The following is a 21,247-nucleotide window of genomic DNA, read 5'->3' as shown; positions in this document are numbered from 1 at the left end:
GTATAGAGGCCAGGCGGACGCCTGTCGGGGATGGTGGGGAATGTAGGAAGGGTCGTAATGAGATGTCATCACTTTATGTCAATTCCTTGGCTTCTTCTATTATTGTAATTTGCCAATGTTGAGCTTCTGATTCCTTTAAACAGTAGATTTGAACCTTCTGATCATCGGTTCATAGCCCTGGTGCATCTTGCGCTCATCATCCTGTCGAAGCTATTTTTAGAAAGCTCAGGTCATCCTACTCTGGCCCGTCGAGGTCGATCACTGCAACGTGACTAATGCGGGCGGGTGAGCAACGATCAGAACAACCAGGAGATGCAATTGAGAGTAAAGGTCCCCAGAAATATGGGAATGTAGGATGAGGTCTATTATGTAAAAGGAGACAGCATGCACCTTGCCATGAAACAACTTAAAAAAATAGCGATATCTGAAGAGTTTTTTTACAAGCGAGCAGCAGTGTTTGATGCATTTTTGAGATTCCGCTCCCATGGGACAACGAGAGCCATTTGTCTAAGAAAGACATGAAGTATTCAAGTTTGAGGGGGCCCAGTTATAACCAAAAGCGATTGATTTATGGAGCTCACCTTGCAAGCGCAACTATATCACCGTTTTCGTCGTATAGCTCCACGTCCACTTCATGGCGGCCGTTGGTGATGAACCTTGAGTTGACAGATTGTCCAATCCACCTTCCAGGGGTAGTTGTGGAAGGTTTAGCGCGGAACTGAATGTTGATCTCCATGGTTGGAAACCAACATTCTCCACCTAGCCATTCTTTCCCGAAATTAGTGAGGAGGGGGCCGGATGCGTCGGCGAAAAAACCCAAACTGATCAAATCTGGATGTCGTCCGTCAGTGAATCGAATCCACTGCCGCCGCTCGGCTTTTGTGGTTGAGAGTGTTTGCGAGTCACGGAGAACCTCCACCTTTTGTCCAATGTGTGGCTTATCTTTAGGTGCTTCAGGCGCACGCCGGCCAAAGCTACCAGGAAAGCATTCGGATGGGGGAGGCAGACGATCAGGATCGATGACTCGTGTCGGACCTTGCTCCTCAGATATGTTCCCATAGGTGACAGTTGCAAATTGTGTGACAATCCCAGCCTGTTCTGTTATAATCTGTGCTATTGAATAACGTCCAGCTTTAATGTCGGTGACGGTAAGGATAGCGGGGACATTGGCGGCAGTCGGACGAAGAAAATAGGCGTTGATGGATATGGGATCTGGTCGGTTGCCAGCAAAGTGAGCACTCGCAGCAGACAAGATAACACTGAACAGCAACCAAAATTTTAGAAAGCTGCATGAGCTAAGATCCTTTTCCGATCCGATGTACCTGAGGATATATCCGCCGTGTGGAACAGATCCTATCATCCATTCGTCAGAGATATCTGCTTTCCATACTGAAGAAGTCGGCGAGCGAGAAACCTCCTTCACAGCGATCACCTTGTCGAAATCAAATGATAAAGCAGACATTTCTTTGTTTACGAGACAAGCAGCAAGTGCCAAATAGCCAGATCAGTCGTTTTATATCAAAGGAAGGTGATACTTTTTGCCGGGACGAGGCGCGTTCAAAAGAAATGGCCGTCACACATTTTGCTTAAGTCAACTTTCATTAGCTTTGATTTAAGTAGATTATTGGATCTTTTGAGTCTGTTAGTTCTTGGTAATATCGGATAGTTAATGGCACGAACTTGAAGAGCTGTAGCGAACATTGGCTTATTATGGCAGGGAGCACTTTTATGAATTGATTCATGGTAGATCGTTATAAAATGGATCACCGCGGTTGGCCGCTAAAGGTGTCTGCTATTAAGGAAGAATAGAATAAAAATGACTGCACACCACACACCCTTTTACGCCTGTGTGTCATTACAGATATTGTAAGCCTCTCAACCTTTGTACGTCAATAGCAGCATTCGACAATCTACATTACATATTCCTCCAGCAATCAAACATGATTGTCTCGCATTATGCAAAACTCATTGCAGTCAGTTGGAAGAAAGCGAGCAAGTCGCCCGTGAGCTGCCCACCCATCTGATATCACTTGTTTTCAATATCAATGCATTTTCAGGTTGTCTACAATAGCACGTCTCTGATTACAGTGGAAAGTAGTCCATCTGCTCCGTGAGAAATTATTCATCCTCGGGACGTCCTGCATGCGAGCAGTTAATAGGCAGGTTGAAGAACTTTAGCGACAAATGACAGTTAGCATTAACAAGATCGCTCAAATGTTTGATGCGTTCTGAAGATAGAACATGATAATCCTCCATGCCAGCTTTTATGTTGATATTCTACATCTCGTTAACAAAGCTTGCCTTTAACTCAGCATGTCTCTTCCCCTTAATTAACAGTGCTTTCCATTCAGCTCATACAAAACGTACTTTTTTCAAAGATGCTATTGTATGTCACGTGACGTCGTTGGTGATGAGTCAAAAAGGTTGAGTTGGTTTCCTCAGCGAGAGATCTGTCACGGTGACAGGAAATGGCATCCTCGGACCGACAACAAGAGTCACCCTCTCGGCCCTCGCGGTGGTGGACATGGGCATGGAGAAGACCTGCGTCTGATGACGCTGTGATTCCTTGGCTCGCCGCCAAAGATGAACAAAACTCACGGTCAATTGCTTCGACTATTGTGGCCTCACCACCAATTTCCGCAACTCCAGCACCTCTCCAACGTCCAGCCGCTGTTCCCTCTTCTCCTTCGATCACTGCCTCAGTAGAATCCGTTTCAAAGAGTACACCCGTTGAACCAACAGTTGTCCCCGAAAGTGGGACGGGCTTCATGCGATACAACAAGTGAGTGACCGACATTTTACAGTGTCCAGTAGTGTCCAACCTTTCATAACCTTGTGATGGCAAGATACATTATAGGAGCTGCTTCAATTGCAGCCTTTTCCTCCATGATGTACACTATCCATCAGCGCACCAAGGGCAAGATGAGGATCCCATTACAGGAACTGATTGATAATCCTGCTGCTGCCGCCGCAAACCCCAAACTCGCAGCGTACATGTTTGCCGGTCGTGCCTTTGGAACCGCTACCATTTTAGTTTTGACCGGTACGGCGGGCGTGGCCATGACCGTTGCCAGCGTTATGGACGTCAATAACGTAAGTATTATTCAATGACAATAATGTGGCAGGAATGGAGAGCTGATATGATTCCTGCTTGTTCCGATGCACAGTTGAAGGAATTCTCAATACGAATGCGCGAGATTATGGCAGCTCGCTTCCCCCGGCTGAAGGGAAGCGATGAAGAACAGGATAAGAAGTTTGATCCTGCTACTTATGAGTTTTTGAAAGAGGTGGCGGATGATGTTGAACGCGAGGAACAAGAAGGAGAGTGGAGGGAAGGTCCTGGACATGCCATCATAGGGTCACGAGTGAGAAGAGAGCTTGGACCGCTTTCGAGACATGGCCTAAATTAGGAGAGTGACTGCATTCAACCGCAATCGTGTGCAAGCATACAATTTATCTATTGTCATCATGAGGCTAGATTTATTTCCAACTGTATACTAAAATCCCACAACTGTAATTCACAGTAGCTGTACAGCGTTGTTATTAACGTAGGATGACAATAGTCAATGTCATGTCACGAGTCGAGGTTACGTACCATTCAATCCGCGCTTTCATCCCTGCCCAGCTGTCCCACCCATATCGCATTGGTCACGCTTTCCAGAAAAAAAGGGATACCCACCAGTTCAGATATCAATGCAGTGTGCTAAAATCTGGACGATTTTGTTTGCGACGACCTCGCATTTTCCATTTGAAAAACTTGTCGATCCGTCAAAAACAGCTGCTAATAATTTGTTAACGAAGAGACTGAGCTCCACCATGCCAGCACCAGACTTTGACCTCATTCCGTTTGTCAGATCAATTCGTTTGAATCATCCAAAAGAGGATTATGAGGAACTTATGGATGCTATTGGTATGTATGGAATGTTATGACAACATACTATCCAAGCAGTATAAGCATCAGCGACTGAGCAGTATGACACCTGTTCTCCAAAAGGTTCTGCGCGAGTGGTCTGTATTGGGGATGGCAGTCATGGCACATTAGAATTCTACGTATGTCCTTGCCATTTGCTTTCTAACGTTATTGGCAACAGCAATGATTTGGCTCGTGTTGCCTAGCGGGAGCGTGCGTACATTACCCAGCGATTGATTGCCGAAAAGGGTGAGCATGACTCTCATTTCGGACAAGAAAGAGAAAGCAAACTGAATAAATATGCAGGGTTCAACGCTGTGGTTGCTGAAGCCGACTGGCCCGACGCCATTACCATCAATCGATATGTGCAGAATACATCTAAAACTCCAATCAAGGGAGCTGTAGACGCCCTAAAGGACTTCAAGCGGGTATGCTGGCAGGCAGCAGGTTATTAAGGTGCACAGACTCTACCGACATGGTTTGATGCTTGACAGTTTCCGCTCTGGATGTGGCGTAACGAAGTTATGGTAAGATTTTTGCATCTCCACATCGTCCGTAACGAGGACAAACCTCCTCACTCATCCGGTGCCCAGGTGCCCTTCATTAAATGGCTTCGCCTTTGGAACGACAAAATTGCCCATCAAGGCGGTGGTCTCTTTGACAAAGCATGCTTTTTCGGCATGGACATGTACAGTCTTCACGCCTCTGCCGCGGCCGTCATTGAATATCTCCAGAAAGTTGATCCGAAAGCCGCCCAAAAAGCTCGGGAACGGTACGGCTGTTTCCACCGTTTCGGCACCGATACCACGAAATATGCATTTGCCGTGCGGTACGGTATAAGCGAGGGTTGCGGTCAAGAAGCTGTCAAAGTTCTACAAGATCTGTTGGAAAAACGTCTGCAATACGTCAAAGAGAACTGCAATTCGGCCGAGGAAGAGCAATTCATTGCTGAGATGAATGCTCTGGTCGTGAAGGATGCCGAAGAATACTACCGTTGTATGCTCGACGAGGACGTCATTACTTGGAACCTGCGGGACCAACACATGGTCGATACTCTCGAAAGAGTAATGGAATGGATTGATCGGCACAAAAGCCAGGACCAGAAATCAAAGGTCGTCGTTTGGGCCCATAATAGCCACTTGGGTGATGCCAGGTACACGGATATGGGTCGGAGGAGAGGGGAAGTCAACGTTGGACAGCTCTGCCGGGAGAAGTTTGGAGAGGACAATGTGTTTAATATTGGGTTTACGACATATAAAGGAACCGTGACCGCTGCTCATGAGTGGGATACACCTGGCCGTAAGTCCCTCGTGAAGACAAAAGATTCTCCTATTCTGTGCTCTAATAATGATTATTACTACAGGTATTATGGATGTCAATCCAGGCCGTCAAGATGCGTATGAAGGCCTGATGGAGCGTTCATTGCCTCATATCAAAAATTGTCTCCTCCTCACCCATCGCATCGATCCAAAAACAGGGAAAAAGATTCCAATTGATGAACAACTCAATAGGTACTTGGATAACCCTCTGAGATTGGAGCGCTTCATAGGAGTAATTTATCGACCCGCCACGGAAAGGTGGAGTCATTATTCATCATGTGCGTTGGCTAGCCAGGTAAGCTCTATCTTTGTCATGATTGATACGATTATTCAAAGTGGTGCTGATCCGGTCGTTGCGGAAACCAGTTTGATGCGCTGGCGCATTTGCGTGTCACGAACGGGATACGGCCTCTGGATAAGACTGCCCACTTCCCGGATGCTTCACCAGATGTACCAGAGACCTTCCCATTTGCCATGTAATGGGTGCAATCCTTCGAGGACTTGTATAGCTTTATTGCTAGACAGCATGATTGCCTTCCTGTATATTCATTTTCAATTTGCATTTGCTGCTCTATCTGATACATTGTTGATGCAGGAAAGTATCAGCAATCTTCTGGCACTGAAAAGGCCGGGTAAACATTCCCATACACTTCGGGTCCAAACCCGGCATTAAATTCCCAAAAAGTAACAGCCCTACACTATATTCACTATCGGAGAACGGGGACAACCACTGCCAAGCTCAATTTATCGACCCGCCACGAAAAAGTGGAGTCATTATTCATCTTGTGCGTTGGCTAGTCAGGTGAGATCTATCTTTGTCATGATTGATACGGTTATTCAAAGTGGTGCTGATCCAGTCGTTGCGGAAACTAGTTTGATGCTCTGGCGCATTTGCGTGTCACGAACGGCATACGGCCTCTGGATAAGCTGGTCAGCAGTCAATTTGACAGTCTGCGGTTGAAAAAAAGGCCGAAAGTAAAGAAGGTATTGAGATCTCTATAGCAAGAATCAGTACTATGCAGGCGAACACTGTGCGAGCCTTGTATGATGGCCCAGATACTTACATGAAGTGCACCAGCGTCTGTGGTAGCCTTATAAATGTAATTTTATGAGCTGTATATACATTTGGGAGGACAACAACAGCTAGACACTTCCGCGAAAGGCTCGAGTTCATTGCGGCGGGATCACCCAAAACCCAAGGTCAGGTTTACTGAATTGAACATAGCGGTCCCTGCGGCTGGATTTGCTCCCTGAGGCCAGATTCTGGCAAGCTGAGCAAGGCCTTCAAGTGTTCACCTCATAATGTATCAGTGGGCAATGGTTGTCCACCAGTTGCCCAGCGGTTTTTGGTGACATGTGTTTTGGGGACTGACGTAAGCACACATTCAAGTTCGGACTTGCAGGCAGTCCGCGTTCATGGTGTCGTGCTACAATGTCCGCCCCACCCGAGCGCGCTTTTCTCCACCATACCTCTCCAAATCCAAATCCACCATGTCAGACTCAGAGGAAAGCACTAATGGTAGATGTCTTGCCGTCAGCTGCTTCCAGCGACATATCATCTCATGCCACTCGTTTTCTCTGCACCAGGCGGACCCAGTTCACCACTCCCGTCAGCCTCGACAGCTGATTCAGAGGATATTGATATCCGCGGTATGTGTGCTCTAACTCCGTGCTTGTGGCCCTTGCTTGGGAGACGCGGCATGCGAAGCGCATCGGATCGCACCTACGTGCGTGATGGCGGGCACTCCCCTGTGTCTTTCCAAGACATAGGACTGCCTGAGGATACGGCTCTTGGTGTGCATACAGCAAGGGAAAAACTGATGGTCTGATATGGCCGTGATTGCCACAGCTTATGCTGTCTCTCTCATGGATCTTGGAATGCGTCTCGTATCGGCTGGCGTTAGCATTCGTTGTCTTTCAAGATGGGGTATCGGATCGCACCTACGTGCGTGATGGCGGGGCACTCCCCTCTGTCTTGTCTAGGCAGAGGACTGCCTGAGGATACGGCTCTTGGTGTGCATACAGCAAGGGAAAAACTGATGGTCCGACATGGCCGTGATTGCCACAGCTTATGCTGTCTCTCTCATGGATCTTGGAATGCGTCTCGTATTGCTGCGCCATGGTCACAAGCACGGTCTTTCTCGCTTTGCACTTTGTAATAGAATCTTGGCTGATCCAATTTTTTTTTCTCTTCCTTTTGACAATCCTCTGCACTGAATGCAATTCACTTTGTGCCTGCCCTGGTGAGAACCGTAACATACATTTACGAAGGAATACCATTAGCTCTGGTAACATATGTAACATATTGGATCCATTGTTGGGCTATTTCCTGTTTTTGGCATGTAGAAATTTAATCAATCCATCGGCTACCCTCGCCATGCATGCATTTGCGATATCATTTTGCATCAGGCATCATCCGTAAATACTTGTTCGAACGGGTGAAAAGGGCAAATTTTTCGATCAACAATTTCCTCAAATTCTCTGCACGTTATGTCGACCTGATGCACACGGATGCGTTGCGGTATCTGGAGGATGCCTTCCAGTATGCAGTCAAGCGAGCGATTCGCCCTTCGATGAAACGTAACCTGAGCGCGAGACAGGATACTATTAACAGTATTCGTAGTCATATACAGATGATTAAGAAAGGTCAACATGTGGCATGGAATGCGTTCTTCATGGACACAACTGCAGAAAGACAACTGGAGGCACAAACAAACCGCCGACATGCGGCAATTGGGGAACGGTTAACCCGGGCGGCGGAGGCAGAAGATGGGGAACCCGGAACACTGCTGCCCGTAAAGCGGAGTCGGCCTGACTCGGAAACATATTCCATGATTGAGACCACGAAGCGGAATAGACAAGCGCCAGTCGAAGAGGTAGAAGTCGAATCTGGCCTTCCCGAAGCTCGTGCTGCCTCGCAACCGATGGGCTCAAAATTCCATTTCATCGTTCCGCCCACTGGTGGCCCTTTCGAAACTCCGTACAAAGGCAAGCTGGCAACACACCAGCTCAAGGCCTTGGCCAACAATGTCCATGTGGTCCTGTGCAATACCATCTCGCGTAGTGAGTTTCCAGACCCCGTCAGAGCTAGATTCAATGCTTATCGGAGTGGAAATAGCCAGCGGGCATCTTTATGCCAATTGCCCAACTCCTACAAAGCACTCAAAGAGTTACTGGCTGGCAATCAGGGTTGGGACGGCTGGGCTAGAAAGGTCTGGGCATATCAGCTACCGGATGATACGGGGGAGTTAGATTGTCTGTTCTGGGATATTTGCTGCTATGGGTTAACAACTGCCCATGAAAAGCTTTGCGCAATGGATAGACACTGGCGCGATAATGATCATGAAAGGACGGCATGGATCGATTATATCATTCCGTGGTTTGCTCCATTGCGGATCACAAAGTTGATTGATTGGCAGTGGTGTGAATTCCATTACACCGCCAGAAACTTAAATGTTCTCTCTGATGAGGAGGAATATTCCTCTCGGTCGAAACGCTATGCAGATGGCGTAGGGTTTGACCCGGACAATAGGGAGGAGAAGATCCTCATGGAGAGCAGTAGCGGAACGGCAAAGGAGGACGTTAGCCATGCCATGGATGATGCCTTGAAGCTCGTGGAGAACTCGGTGCTAGCGCTCAAATGGAGATGGGTCGCAATAAGGACAACGCATTCTCGACCATGCAGAAGAGGAAGATAATGGGGGTCCAATGCGTGGTTGACACCGTCCGATTGACTTACACAACCATAGGTGAAGATCCCTCTTACTGGGAGGTCTACGAAGTGCGCAGTGCCAAGGTGCCCCAAGTGTGGGGCAAGAAAGCCTTGATGATAGGCATGTTGGAACTGATTGCGACCGTCTTCCTCGAGCTGTATGCCCAGCAGGAAGTCACTGCACTCATGGATGATGAGCTGATCAATGGAGTGGACTTGGAGGAGACTGTCAGACATATCCTGAAGATTTGAGGTCTCCGTCAGTTTGTTTGGTGTATAAAGGTGTAATAATATAAATGGAAGGACATAAAAGCACTTCCCGCGTGATAATCATTAGTAAATAGAGCAACTACTATTGCTGTATTCATATGATCAATGGAACTGTAAGCAATAATGCTTTTTTGGTGCACTAGTTGATAGCGTATAGTTAAAGCTGTATATATTACAAGTACTGATTCACTCAGTTCTTTTGCATCTACTTGAGTAACACTACTATAAATATATAGCTAAAGACACATAGTACATACTACTGGTATCAAATAAGTGGAACTATCAGGAAATAGAAAAATTACATAATACCAGAAACCATAACTACCCTATTTCTAAGAATAGCTGCTAAAATTGGAGATGCAGCAGTAGGTGCCTCTACTTGAGCGTCCCAGTACTCAAAATAATTATGATAAACTTAAATTATATTACATTGAAACATGCATATAAGGTCTAACCTAAGGAATTAGTACTTTAAACCCTGCAGTAATATACATAGTAAGATATCTAGCCCCAGTATAATGAAAATTACACTGCAATACTGATGGCCATATGGAACAAATGGTGGAGCTGTGGAGCTTGTTTTGTTAAGCTCCTTAAATGTTGCAGGGCCTTTTACTTTATACAGAAATTCCAAGATGCATGAGGAGCTGTGGAGCAAATGGTGGAGCTGTGGAGCGTAAAACCCCTTAAATAGATGCAGGGCTTACTTTTAAGCCTGCCTTATGAATAGTAGGCGTATACCAAGCCTTTCCACACACAGGGTCGGGAAAGCTGTCAAAGAAAATAGAGGAGCATCAAAAGCATCCTGCTGGCCACATTCCCTCCCTTTCCTTCCTCCCTTGCCATCCACCGGTCCGTTGCCGTCTTTCTTCAACCTCCTGAGCTGCACCCAAATGGTGTGATGTTTTTTGGTTTATTGTTGACGTTCAGATTCTGACATCAATTTTTAGTAGGGGTCAGGCTTCGTTCTGAAGAGATGCTTTTCCGCAGAAAGAAAACATGTTGTCTTCTTCAAATGATGTTACTGACACAAGCTTGTCGAAAGCACGGAGTGTGGTGGCAGGATAGAGTAAAAGCCGGGACTTGCCCACAAATGTTGTTATCTTGCAGCCATTTGTAAAAACATTATAAGCGATGGTGAGAGTCTGTCAAGGAAAGGCAACGACAGCATTTGTAATGAAACCCAGTGGCGGTGAAGACAAAAACCGTGACCTCTTTGTAGTGGAGGAACTCTTCCACATCACGCGCGGGAATCTACAAGCTGGCAGGGATGGCCTCGTAAGAGTCCGATTCAATGATCCCTCTGTCGCCCATACTGAGGATGACCTTCTTCCAGCGGTCAAAAAAGGAGCTGAATGCGCGGTGAATGTTTTGAGAAAACACATGCCTTCCCTGAATGTTGTAGCTCGAGTTGATTTTGCATTGGCCGATGACTACATGGGCTGCCTTCTGAACGAAGTGCAAGGCCTCTCCGAATCAACTTTTTTTATGCAGATGAGCGCGTATCCACTCAAGAACAGCCTAGCGAGAGCTTTGGAGGCATGGGTGCTTGCAACGGTGAAGGGTAACACCAAGTATACTGCTTGATTTGCAGTTTTCCAAGTGCAAGGGCAAGCGGTTGGTTGGGAATGGGAAAGACGTAGGAGAAGCTCAATTCATAAACTGCATTCTTAGGTATAATAGCACCTACATTCAATATTGCAGATGTAAACTTGGAATATATATCGCATTACTACTCCATATCTATTATATCAATCTGTACATCAGCAGGATCCCAAGATTCTTCCATGGACTTCCTATACCGAAACGTTAACTTGTGAGGTATTCCTATAGGGAATGGTACAGTGAAAGTGAGAGAAGGAACGAGTGAGCTGCACCCTAGTATCTATATGCTGTACGTCAAACACCATACAGCAAGGAATACAACAACCATGCTACCGCAAATGGTGCCGCCTATGGTGAAGTAGAATGCTAATTGTCTTTCCTCGTTCCTGAAATTCATTACAAAAACCACAAATCGGAACCCAAACTTTTCCTCGTATTCTCTGTTCAGTTTGCGCAATCTCGCCATGACCTCGGGGACGGCCCACTTCCCGGATGCTTCACCAGATGTACCAGAGACCTTCCCATTTGCCATGTAATGTGTGTGCAATCTTTCGAGGACTTGTATAGCTTTATTGCTAGACAGCATGATTGCCTTCCTGTATATTCATTTTCAATTTCAATTTGCATTTGCTTCTCTATCTGATACATCGTTGATGGAGGAAAGTATCAGCAATCTTCTGGCACTGACAAGGCCGGGTAAACATCCCCATACACTTCGGGTTCAAACCCGGCATTAAATTCCAAAAAGTAACAGCCCTGCACTAGATTCACTACCAGAGAACGGCACAACCACTGCCAGGCTCAATTGAGTGTTCCTCGACATCCAGGCGCACCACAGAGACAAGGAATCTTATCCTCTTCGATGGGGAACTGATAATCATAGGTAATCTCCTCGCCATCTTCAATGTCTCGATTGGCATAAATTACGATGCGTTTCTTGCCAGCAACCGTTATCACTTTGGCGCTACAATTAGGCTGGAAATGGTATGGTTAATGGCGGAAAACGTCGGATACATCTGCGGTCGAGAATGTAAATTCCTACCTCACAGTTGTGATTAATAAATCTTGCCATGTTCCCCCGCTTAGTCGCGTCAATGATGTGATCTCCATCAATGCGAAACAAGTAACTCGACCCAATTCCCTGTCTTTCGTAGATCTTTTCCCTGTGATCCGCAACCTAACAAGAGGATTCAGTCATGTTTATATACTAATTGCGCCAGGATATGATGACGTAACCTACCTTCTGTCGGACAATCTCGCCAATGTACTCAATAACGAACTCGTTTTTATCAATTCGCTCCATTGCAAATAAGCCCCAATCATGAATAGGACTCTTGGCAAACTTTAGACGTTTCCTCCGTCCTTTAAGCTGGTTGAATTTCATGCTATCGCTCAAGTTTTCATTTGCGGCCAGAAGCTGTCGATGATGAATGCGATTGGCTCGAGATCCGGCCTTGGCGGCTGCCTTAGCGGCGGTGAGAGAGTACGGTGCGGTTGTTTCAGCTCCATTAGCAGCCGCAGCCGCCGCATCATTCCGAGCCTTGGCCGCCGAAGCTTTGGCTTCGTCAGAAAGTTTGTAGAAGCCCTCCGTCCGAGCTGCTCCGGTGGTATGAGCCGGCGGCAGATAGCCAACAGGGGACGGCGCTCGCGCTGGTACTGGTGGGCATCTCCAGGTAGCCTTAGCATTTGCTTCGCGAGCCTCGCGGGCAGCTATCTTGGCTGCTCTCTTCTGGCGCCGTTTTTGTTGTTCCTCCTCCAGCGCCTTCTTGAGATAGTGTCTATCATCCTCGCCCATAGCCTCCAGGCGCTCTCGCAAAGAAGCCTCGTCCAGGTCAAGACTCGCATCCATATCCTCCTCTCGAAAGTCATCATCTGGCGGCCAGTCAATAGGTTGTTGCAGCAGTTCATCGAAATCGTCATCGTCGTCGTCACTTTCAAGTTCCAAGGGCGGTGGAGCAGGCGGTACTTGCGGAAGGAAGGAGTTAACCTGTGCAACGCGTTCGCGCTTGGGTTTCTTTCGCCTCGAAGCTGCAGATGCCCCCGCTGCCCACGGAGGGGCAGACGCCTTCCCTCTTCGAGCCTTCCCTTTAATCTTCTTATCCTTCGCCGAAGCGTCCTCCGCTTCAATGTCGACTTTAACGTCATCCTCAAGGCCAAGAGACTCTTCGCGAGCGGGCTCCAGTTCCGGTAATCCAAGTGCTTCTATTGTGCCTTCCGCGCGGACCACCTCGTCTTCATCTGCGCTTTGGACACCTGAGGATGGTTGTACGGAAAACAGGTCGTCGAAGGAACCCCGGGATCGCAGGCCATTAAGGGCGCGTTGCTGAGCTTTAAGATAATCATCAAGTTTTACATCCTTGATCTTTGAATCTCTTTTAGTGGACAACTCTGCCGACGGTGCTGTGAACCCTTTCTTTTGTCTCCCCTTCCGTCGCTCATCCCGGGTGGATTCTTCGTATTTACGTTCGCGTTCGTGCACCTCTTCCTCCGACATCCCTTCGGCGGCATCCTTTTCAGCAACGTTCTCTTCATCGCTACTATACTCCACTCTTTGACGTTTTGGCTGTGGTTCAGGCTCGTCTTCAGAAGAGGTATATTCGACCCGTTTTCGTTCTGAAGCAGCTTTATTGATGGCCTTACGCGGTGACGTCTGCTTTATAGATCCAACGACATCCTCCTCATCACTACTGTCCACGAGGTGTTTACGTTTAGCGGCATCTGTGGATAGTTGCTTCCCGAGTTTGCCCTTTTCGGTTCGCCCGGTTTTGACAAGATTCTCGCGGTCAGAAGCCAGTTCATCATCAATAATCCTTGCACGCTTGGCTTTCACAGTAATGTTCGAATGTTGAACCGCTTCTGTCTCCTTTTTCAAGGGACCTATCGTATTTACCTCCGGCTCCCGGTTAATTGAGGCTGGCAATGGTGAGAATCGTGGAGATATGCTAGGTGATTTTGGTCTACTGGCCGGAATCTTCTTTTTGATATGTAATCCGGCAAGAAGGCTTCTCTTATCCAAAGTGATGTCAATAGCCGCAACCGGGTCGGCTGAATCCGCATTAGTTGCCTGCGAAGCAGCACGGTCACGAATAATGTGGGACTCTTCTAGCGTTTGGGCCGGACCACCGACTTCCATAGCTTTGCTGAGGGCGTTAATTGGAAACACATCGCCTCTTTCATGCAATTTTGCAAGAAATAGTTCCACGGCTTCCGTTCGCTTGAGCTGCCGTACATCTCTTTCCAATGCCGCCGGCAGTTTTGCTTTCAAGGCAGTCAAGAGCACGTCGAGCGTGTTTGTTTCGCTGGGTATAGTGCCATCAGCTATGGCATATTTTGGTATATCAGCGAGAGTACCCTCCTTGACGCTCTCGTGCTCGACCTCCGATTGTACTCGTGCCTCTTCGCGTTCACAGCTTTTCAGTTCGGGAGCTGCGGTGTCACAATTATGTACGTCGGGAGCTGTATTTCCCGTGTGTTCGTCATCTAGTCTCGTACCTTGGACTAAGTCCGCTTCTCTCTTGATCTCATTGTCCAATGAAGATGCAGGTCCTCCCTTAAAATGGACTTCTTCGCGTGATGTTTGATCAATACGTTCCTTGCTTCGGTGACTAGTATCCGAAGGACGACTTGGTCTGTACGAGTCTATTATGACTGCCCGTCGACCAGAGCTGTTGCTCCTATGACGACGATCCCGGCTACAGCTGTCACTACGACTGCGGCTTGGCCGTAGTCTTCTTCGTCGAGGGCTGCTCCGCCGTCGGTCACGGGAAGCGTCTCTGTCGCGGCTCCAAGAACGTTCCCTGCGGGCACGATACCTGTCTCTGTCTCGGAAACGACCATGGCTCCGACTCCTGGAGCTGCTCAGGCTACGGAATCGACTGCGAGATCGGCTACGGGATCTACTACGGGATCTACTACGAGATCTGCTGCGGGATCTGCTGCGGGATCCACTGTGAGATAGGCTGCGCGATCGACCACGGCTGCGGCTGCGGCCCCGGCTTGCACTTCTTTCTCTGATACCCCGAGATTTATCACGAGGCACATAGGTGTCTCGTGCGCTTGAAACTGTGCGTGGGATGTAGGTATCTGTTGAACCCGGACGATAAGAATCAAGCGCTACAGATCGATGACCCTCCGAATGCCGTGACTCGCTGTCACGGCGAGCGCCAGTAGTACTGTCACTAGGACGATAAGTATCAACGATAGAGCGACGTGAGGTTGGAGGATCCATCGTCGCCCCGGGACGGTAAGAGTCGACTAGAGGGATGGAGCTGGTAGTTCGATTGCGATGCGGAGTTCCACCACTTGCCTCTAGTACTTCCCCGGGCTCACGTGAATCGGCCTGTTTGGGAGAAGCTGCGGTGGGTCTTGCGGAGTGTGATGCTGAAGAAGAAAACCGAGAGCTTCCAGAAGTGTCATGCGGAGAGGAATCCCTGGACTTCCTTCGCAATTCCTTCAATTGCTGGCTTTGTGGAGTTTCCGGTGGCCTTACTGGTGAAGCCTTCAGAAGCCCCTCAGTGGAACGAGGAGTAAGGCCACCTTGCTGAGAATCTGTACCCAGCGGGCTACGTACAGATACTCTTTGACGTATGTCGGAGTCTGCTGGAGTACGTGCACGACCACGTTCCCATTGTGAGTTCTGCATGGTGTACGATGAGCGTGCCGGTGGCACATCCCGTACATTTGTTTCGAGATTTGAGTTGGCCGTCGAAGCACTATCTCGATGTTCAATGCGTCTCGCGGCAGTGTCTTGGGCGGGATATTTTGCACTGGCAAGGGTTCCATCATTTGAGGTGGCAGAAAACTGTAATGAGCGGTCGCGATCGGCCAGATCACCATGTGTGCTGACAGGAAGGATATCACCCGATAGTTTTCGTGGACGACCATGAGAATCCGCATACCTTGGGCTATGTCTTTCGTGGTCGTCATATGGACGTCGTGGAGAGTAAGGTCGGGAATCGTGATGCCTATCCTCCGGTGCAGCACCCCAAACGGGGCGTCGAAGACCTGGCATATGTGATGGGGGGCGCGAAAAATATGGTGGTCGCTGGCGATGTGGTGGTGGGGGAGGCGGGGGATGAAACGTAGCGTACGGCAATGGAGGATGTGGTGGAGGTGGAGGATGGGTAGGATGTGAACCCAGCGGGCCAGAGGAAGGGTGTGCTGCTGCGGATGGTGGTCGCAATAGATCATCTATTGCAGCGCGCTTTTTGGAACCTACCACGACATTTAGTCAACCCTTTTGACAACGCAAGAACTGGAAATCAGCAGACTTACCGTCTGGATCCAATTGCACACGAAGAGGCTTGTGTTCTACTATATGCCCATCCATGCTATCCACCGCTCTTCTAGCTGCGGCTGCTGCTTGTTGCGCGTCGCCGGCATAAATGATCGAGGCAAAACCGACATTCTGAGCAGTGTGTGGATGCACCTCATTGATGACACTGGCAATGTCTCCAAATGACTCGAACAAGGTTTTCAGTTCGGTGGCAGTAATCGAGAACGGAAGTCCAGATACGAAGATGCTTCGCACAATGGGGGACCTACTTGATGCATCATCGCTCTAATCAAACCCAATAGAATAATATAACACGATTATGATCAGCTTAGTACATCCGATTCTCCATCGCAGGCGCTTACCTGATACATGACTCGCCGAAGATGAATCATCAATCGCTTTCGACCACGACCTGCTTGAGCATAGTCAAGTATCTCCAACCGCGGATCCTGCAGCTCAATCACAGGATCTCCTTCCTTAAGCGGCTTCCCATCCGATCTAATCACCCTCGTTCCTTTTGGTCGCGTTTTGCTTTCTGGCAACTCTGGTTCATACAACACCTTCCAATCTGACTTGCGGAATGGATCAGAATGTAACGATGATCCATCACGAGATCGTCTTGATGCTGGTCTCGACGGGCCTGCCGAAGAGGTGAACAGACTTTGAGGTTTTGAATGGCTGGAGCTGGTTGTACCGGAACTGTTCACGATAGAGAGGTTTCCTTCACGATCGGCAGAGTCAGATGTCGAGGTAATCCCTGAACCCGATACGCTGAATAGGGACCCCAACGCACTGGACGCTGGAAAGTAGCCTGTGGACTGGGTTTCCGTCCGCGCAGACAGATCTCCCGTTTCGGACCTTTGTTGGGGGCTCGACCCTCTGTCCGAGTTTGTTGCTGCTGTTGTATGAGAGTCCAGATGGTTGCCATTCTGTGACAGACTGTGCGCTTGCGTCGAGCTTCTTGACTCCATTGCGGCGAGCTACTAATGTTTCCAATCAGCAGCACGACCCAAAGAATGTACTTGTATTGATCAGGTGAAATGAACTAGGAGGTAAGGTGAAGTATTACCCCATGTCAAGTACAGTTCCAACACCAGTCCAGTGCAACGCACGCATTGAAAGATGGGTTGGAGGAGGAAACTATAATGTCCGCGATCAGAATGTCAAGCGAGAAGCGAGCAATCCTGGGGATTGGAGCCACATGAGGCTGGGTTGTGGCGCGGTTCCAATTGGACATCCCAAGCGGGTGAGCGCAGGACCCTCTGCGTACAAGCTTCCAATGTACGCTTTTGTAAGCGGAATCAAGAGGATATGGAGACATGATGCACTTGTTCTTGTAGGATAGCTTCTAACGTTACAAGTGAGTACAATTATGGAAACGGTCCCAGTGTTCCAACTGTCGACGGAGACCAACCGTGTCCACCACGATGGTGTTCCTTTGCCACATTTGATGCTGCAGGGTTTTCATCACCTTGCAATCACCGTACTTGAAGATGCGTCAAAACTGAATTATGAAAGCTAAAAGAAGCTGTTGCCAGCAGCTGCCATCAAGAATCAAGCCGTCCTCACGTGGCATTTTGATCTGCTATGGCTTGTTGCTCCAAGGTGACAACGGACGGCGACCTGCTGCGTACCAAGTAGTTTAGGGGGAAACCCGTGGGGTATTTTGGGCAATGGGAGCAGAGGACGATTCTCGTCTGGCTGGTGGCATGTAGCTCTTCGCCCAGTACACGACTTGGCACAAAGAACATATGAAATACAACGCTTAAATAATAAAAAGCTTCCACGGCTGTGGCTCCCCCGGAGAGATCGGTGTGCCCAGCGATCTGGTTTGACTCTGCTGCTGACACGTCATGATGCGATCATTTGCAAAAAGCCGAACATTTCGTTCGAGGCTCCGATGTTAAACTCCATTTTATTTTTTAGGTTTATTTTTGACGCTTTAGCACAAGGAAAAAAAAAATACGACGAAACGATTGACGAAAAACAAGCGCACACAGAAGAAAAGAAAAAAGCAGCGTTGCAACATTTAAACTCGAGGATTGCTGCTTTCCCCCAAAGTTCTTTGTAAACGCGACTTCCTCTACCCAGTTCCCCAAAAGGACTTTCTACTGCCATGGCGGACGTTCCTCCTCCTGACCAGGTGAAGGATGTTTCCTCAGTGTCATCCTTCATCTCGGCCGTAATCTTCAACAGTGCAGTCGCTTTGGCATTCTACACTGCCTTCATCGTGCTGAGAGGGAGATATCCTCTCGTATATGCCCCGAGAACGTTTCTTGTTCCAGAAAAGTGAGCCTCATATATTGCTGCTGCTACAGTGCGCTTTGGCTTTTCATGTTTGCTAACACATTCTAGGAATCGATCACCCCCGTTAGAACGCTGGTACAGCTGGTTAACACTTCACTCAAGAAGCGATGATGATGCTATAATCAACCGAATTGGTCCTGATAATTGGGCCGTTATATTCTATATGCGCCAACTTCTACGAGTGTTTTTTGTCATTGCCCTCGTTGGAGCCATTATCTTGTTCCCGGTATATATAACGGGCAATGCCGGAAACCCGGGTTTGAACAAAATGACAATTGGAAATGTGGGAGACGACCAAACAGCCAGATTATGGGGAACTCTCTTTCTTACGTGGGCATTTATCGGTAAGAAAAATGTCGAAGAGTATGCTGCAAAATCATTTTGGGGCTCATTGTCTTTGGCCATGTCAGCCATTATCCTGTACATCATCTTCAAACTCTTAAATAAAGCTGCCGAACTTCGACACAAATTCTTGCTTAGCCCGGAAAATCGGGCATCCTTGTCCGGTTACACTCTCTTGGTTCGTGACATACCTCGATCGCTTCGCGATCCTGTGGTCCTTCGGAAGCTCTTGGAACGGATTCAACCAAACAAAGTCCTCGATGTCATCCTCACTCGGGATGTAAGGGAGCTGAGCAAGCTACACAACAAGCACGTTGGAGAACGAGACAGTCTAGAAAAAGCCTCGACAACGTACATCAAAACCGTCTGCGTCAATTATGCAAAGCACATTGCCAGTTTGAAGAAAGATGGGCAATCTGTGGACTTGGAGGAAGGTGGCGAGCACGCGATCCCGCCTGAAATTTATAATATGCGCCCTACGCATAAGAAGATGATTGTCTTTGGGGAAAAAGTTGACTCGATTTCAGAGTATATAAGGGAAATGCGTGAGCTGGAAACGCAGCTCAAGGAAAAGCGTTCGGTAGCCTACACAGGATCCGACAAGTTCGAATCTGCTGCCTTTATTGTCTTCTCAGACTTGTTTGCTCCGCACGTCGCAGCATTGGCCAACATCCACGGTACTCCTGGAGTCATGGACGACAAGCAAGCTTGCGTCGATCCCAATGATATCATCTGGGACAATCTGCAGATGCCGTTTTATCAGCGTCAAGTTCGAGGCCTGATAGCTTTACTGGTCTGTGTTGCTCTCGTGATTTTCTGGGGTGTCATCAGTAAGTACCACGACTGTTATCGTGTCGTGTAGCGCGCGTTGGTGACCTGTCGCCTCCTTTACAGCTGCCTTCTTGGCTGGTATTGCCAGTTTGGACCAGTTGACGAAAACATTCCCTTTCCTCGGTTTCTTCAATGACCTTCCTGCTTCCGTCAAGGGTATCATTCAGGGTATACTCCCCACTGTTCTGGTCGCCATTCTCTTCTCCTTTCTACCCATGATTTTGCGCCGTAAGTCTCCAAGCTTTCATATAGAGACAAGACATGAATCCGCGTGCGCTAACCACTGACTGCTTTTTTGCCAGTTTTGTCCAAGTTTGCTGGTGAAATGACCAACACAGCCGTTGAAAAGACATTGATCAACCAATACTATGCTTTTCTCGTTTTCAACGTGCTATTGATCGTCACGATTTCTGGGTCCATTTTCCAGACGATACAAACCATCATCGATAATCCGACAGCAGTCTTTGAGATCCTGGCCCGCAGTATCCCCGGCGTTTCAACCTTCTTCGTCAACTACGTAATTCTCTTGGCCCTTTCTGGTCCAGCTGGTGAATTGCTCCAGATTGCGAACCTGATTTTGAAGCCATTGAAGCTAAGGTTTCTCGCGAGTACTCCTCGGGCCATTTGGAGGCAATCCCAACCACTGGTGTACTTATCGGGCGTCCCCATGGCGAGCCATTCCTTCATTGCGACTGTTGGAGTGACGTACATGACAATCGCGCCGCTCGTTTCCATAATGTGTTTGATGTACTTTGGGTTTTGGTATCTCGCTTACATGTACCAGATGCAGTGAGTAGTTTGTCCGTCTCCGCTGTGTTTATGGCTCAACTAACGGGGCTCTGGATAGATATGTTTACACGACGAAAAATCAAACAGGCGGCCTCTATCTCTACGCTGCTGCGAAGCAACTGTTTGTGGCATTGTATATTCATGAACTTGTCATTGCCGGTCTCTTCTTGCTTAAGACCGCATGGGTTCAGGCGGGTTTAGCCTTTTTGGCCTTGGCAGTCACCGTCGCATTCCACCGGTACGCCGACATGTTTGGAAAGCTAATGGTGTCTGTTCCTGCCAAAGCAGCCGTCGATGAGTCCTCCAACCGTCATCTCACAATAAACACGGATGTTGCAAAAGAACTCGTTAGCAACCAGGCATGGAAGGAGGAAGTCGAAGGCACAAATACTCTCCACGGGAAAGAAAGCCGAGCCAACCTCGTCGATGCCGACAACGAAGCATGGGCGGACCGCAACACTGTTAGCGAGAGAGATCTTGGCAAGGACACGACTGCTGAAAAGAATGCTCAAACAAACTCGTCAGAGGAACCTGAAAAGTATGAGGGTCCTGACGACTACGAGAAGCAGTTCCTGCACCCTGCCTTGCGTCCAGACCCCTTGACGGTATGGATCCCCAGCGATCCTCTTCAAGTTCATCAGAAGGTTAAGGAGGAAGTGGAAAGCGGGTGTGAAGCTAAAGTTATCTGGGAAGGTGCTGTTATTGATCTCACGGGGAAGATAACTGTAACAACGGAAGTCATTGCTAGGGGAACGGAGCCGTGAACTAATGATCTGTAATTAAATATCAGTTTTTGGAGCATGTATAAATAAAGAGGCTCTGCTGGTTGGAAGCAAGGAGTTATCGCCAACACATTTCTGCCAGGAACGGTTTATACAGGGGTACAG

The 21,247-nt window shown here is 48.2% G+C and overlaps 7 protein-coding genes across 7 annotated transcripts; 5 read left to right on the top strand and 2 right to left on the bottom strand.

Moving 5' to 3' along the window:
- Positions 1 to 253: 253 nt before the first annotated feature.
- Positions 254 to 1,547, bottom strand: SPPG_04448 (uncharacterized protein). Its single transcript, XM_016752682.1, has 3 exons — positions 1,323 to 1,547; positions 582 to 1,259; positions 254 to 507 (listed from the first exon to the last, which is right to left on the bottom strand). The coding sequence occupies exons 1-3, from the start codon at positions 1,460 to 1,462 to the stop codon at positions 438 to 440; spliced, it is 888 nt and encodes a 295-aa protein (XP_016608145.1). The 5' UTR covers positions 1,463 to 1,547; the 3' UTR covers positions 254 to 437.
- Positions 1,548 to 2,438: 891 nt separating this feature from the next.
- Positions 2,439 to 3,585, top strand: SPPG_04447 (uncharacterized protein). Its single transcript, XM_016752681.1, has 3 exons — positions 2,439 to 2,782; positions 2,847 to 3,093; positions 3,168 to 3,585. Exons 1-3 carry the CDS (start codon positions 2,469 to 2,471, stop codon positions 3,408 to 3,410), a joined length of 804 nt encoding a protein of 267 aa, XP_016608144.1. The 5' UTR covers positions 2,439 to 2,468; the 3' UTR covers positions 3,411 to 3,585.
- Positions 3,586 to 3,678: 93 nt separating this feature from the next.
- On the top strand, positions 3,679 to 5,803 carry SPPG_04446 (uncharacterized protein). Its single transcript, XM_016752680.1, has 8 exons — positions 3,679 to 3,910; positions 3,995 to 4,050; positions 4,117 to 4,159; positions 4,217 to 4,338; positions 4,405 to 4,437; positions 4,504 to 5,209; positions 5,274 to 5,524; positions 5,596 to 5,803. Exons 1-8 carry the CDS (start codon positions 3,694 to 3,696, stop codon positions 5,707 to 5,709), a joined length of 1,542 nt encoding a protein of 513 aa, XP_016608143.1. The 5' UTR covers positions 3,679 to 3,693; the 3' UTR covers positions 5,710 to 5,803.
- Positions 5,804 to 7,448: 1,645 nt separating this feature from the next.
- On the top strand, positions 7,449 to 9,193 carry SPPG_04445 (uncharacterized protein; the record flags this gene model as incomplete). Its single annotated transcript, XM_016752679.1, has 2 exons — positions 7,449 to 8,855; positions 8,915 to 9,193. The coding sequence occupies exons 1-2, from the start codon at positions 7,611 to 7,613 to the stop codon at positions 9,191 to 9,193; spliced, it is 1,524 nt and encodes a 507-aa protein (XP_016608142.1). The 5' UTR covers positions 7,449 to 7,610.
- A 1,152-nt stretch (positions 9,194 to 10,345) lies between these two features.
- On the top strand, positions 10,346 to 10,798 carry SPPG_04444 (uncharacterized protein; the record flags this gene model as incomplete). Its single annotated transcript, XM_016752678.1, has 1 exon — positions 10,346 to 10,798. One exon carries the CDS (start codon positions 10,346 to 10,348, stop codon positions 10,796 to 10,798), a length of 453 nt encoding a protein of 150 aa, XP_016608141.1.
- Positions 10,799 to 11,352: 554 nt separating this feature from the next.
- SPPG_04443 (uncharacterized protein) lies at positions 11,353 to 17,814 on the bottom strand. The gene is made up of 6 exons (XM_016752677.1): positions 17,506 to 17,814; positions 16,454 to 17,439; positions 16,091 to 16,376; positions 12,057 to 16,030; positions 11,859 to 11,993; positions 11,353 to 11,791 (listed from the first exon to the last, which is right to left on the bottom strand). Exons 2-6 carry the CDS (start codon positions 17,060 to 17,062, stop codon positions 11,618 to 11,620), a joined length of 5,178 nt encoding a protein of 1,725 aa, XP_016608140.1. The 5' UTR covers positions 17,063 to 17,439; positions 17,506 to 17,814; the 3' UTR covers positions 11,353 to 11,617.
- SPPG_04442 (uncharacterized protein) lies at positions 17,376 to 21,225 on the top strand. Its single transcript, XM_016752676.1, has 7 exons — positions 17,376 to 17,451; positions 17,551 to 18,380; positions 18,447 to 18,742; positions 18,809 to 19,570; positions 19,635 to 19,799; positions 19,874 to 20,360; positions 20,419 to 21,225. Exons 2-7 carry the CDS (start codon positions 18,208 to 18,210, stop codon positions 21,122 to 21,124), a joined length of 2,589 nt encoding a protein of 862 aa, XP_016608139.1. The 5' UTR covers positions 17,376 to 17,451; positions 17,551 to 18,207; the 3' UTR covers positions 21,125 to 21,225.
- The last annotated feature ends 22 nt before the right edge of the window (positions 21,226 to 21,247 follow it).

Source organism: Spizellomyces punctatus (assembly GCF_000182565.1).
Source record: "Spizellomyces punctatus DAOM BR117 chromosome Unknown supercont1.7, whole genome shotgun sequence".
NCBI classification, from domain to species: Eukaryota; Fungi; Chytridiomycota; class Chytridiomycetes; order Spizellomycetales; family Spizellomycetaceae; genus Spizellomyces; species Spizellomyces punctatus.
The sequence above is the reverse complement of the archived record's forward strand: the minus strand, read 5'-3'. Positions and strand labels throughout refer to the sequence as shown.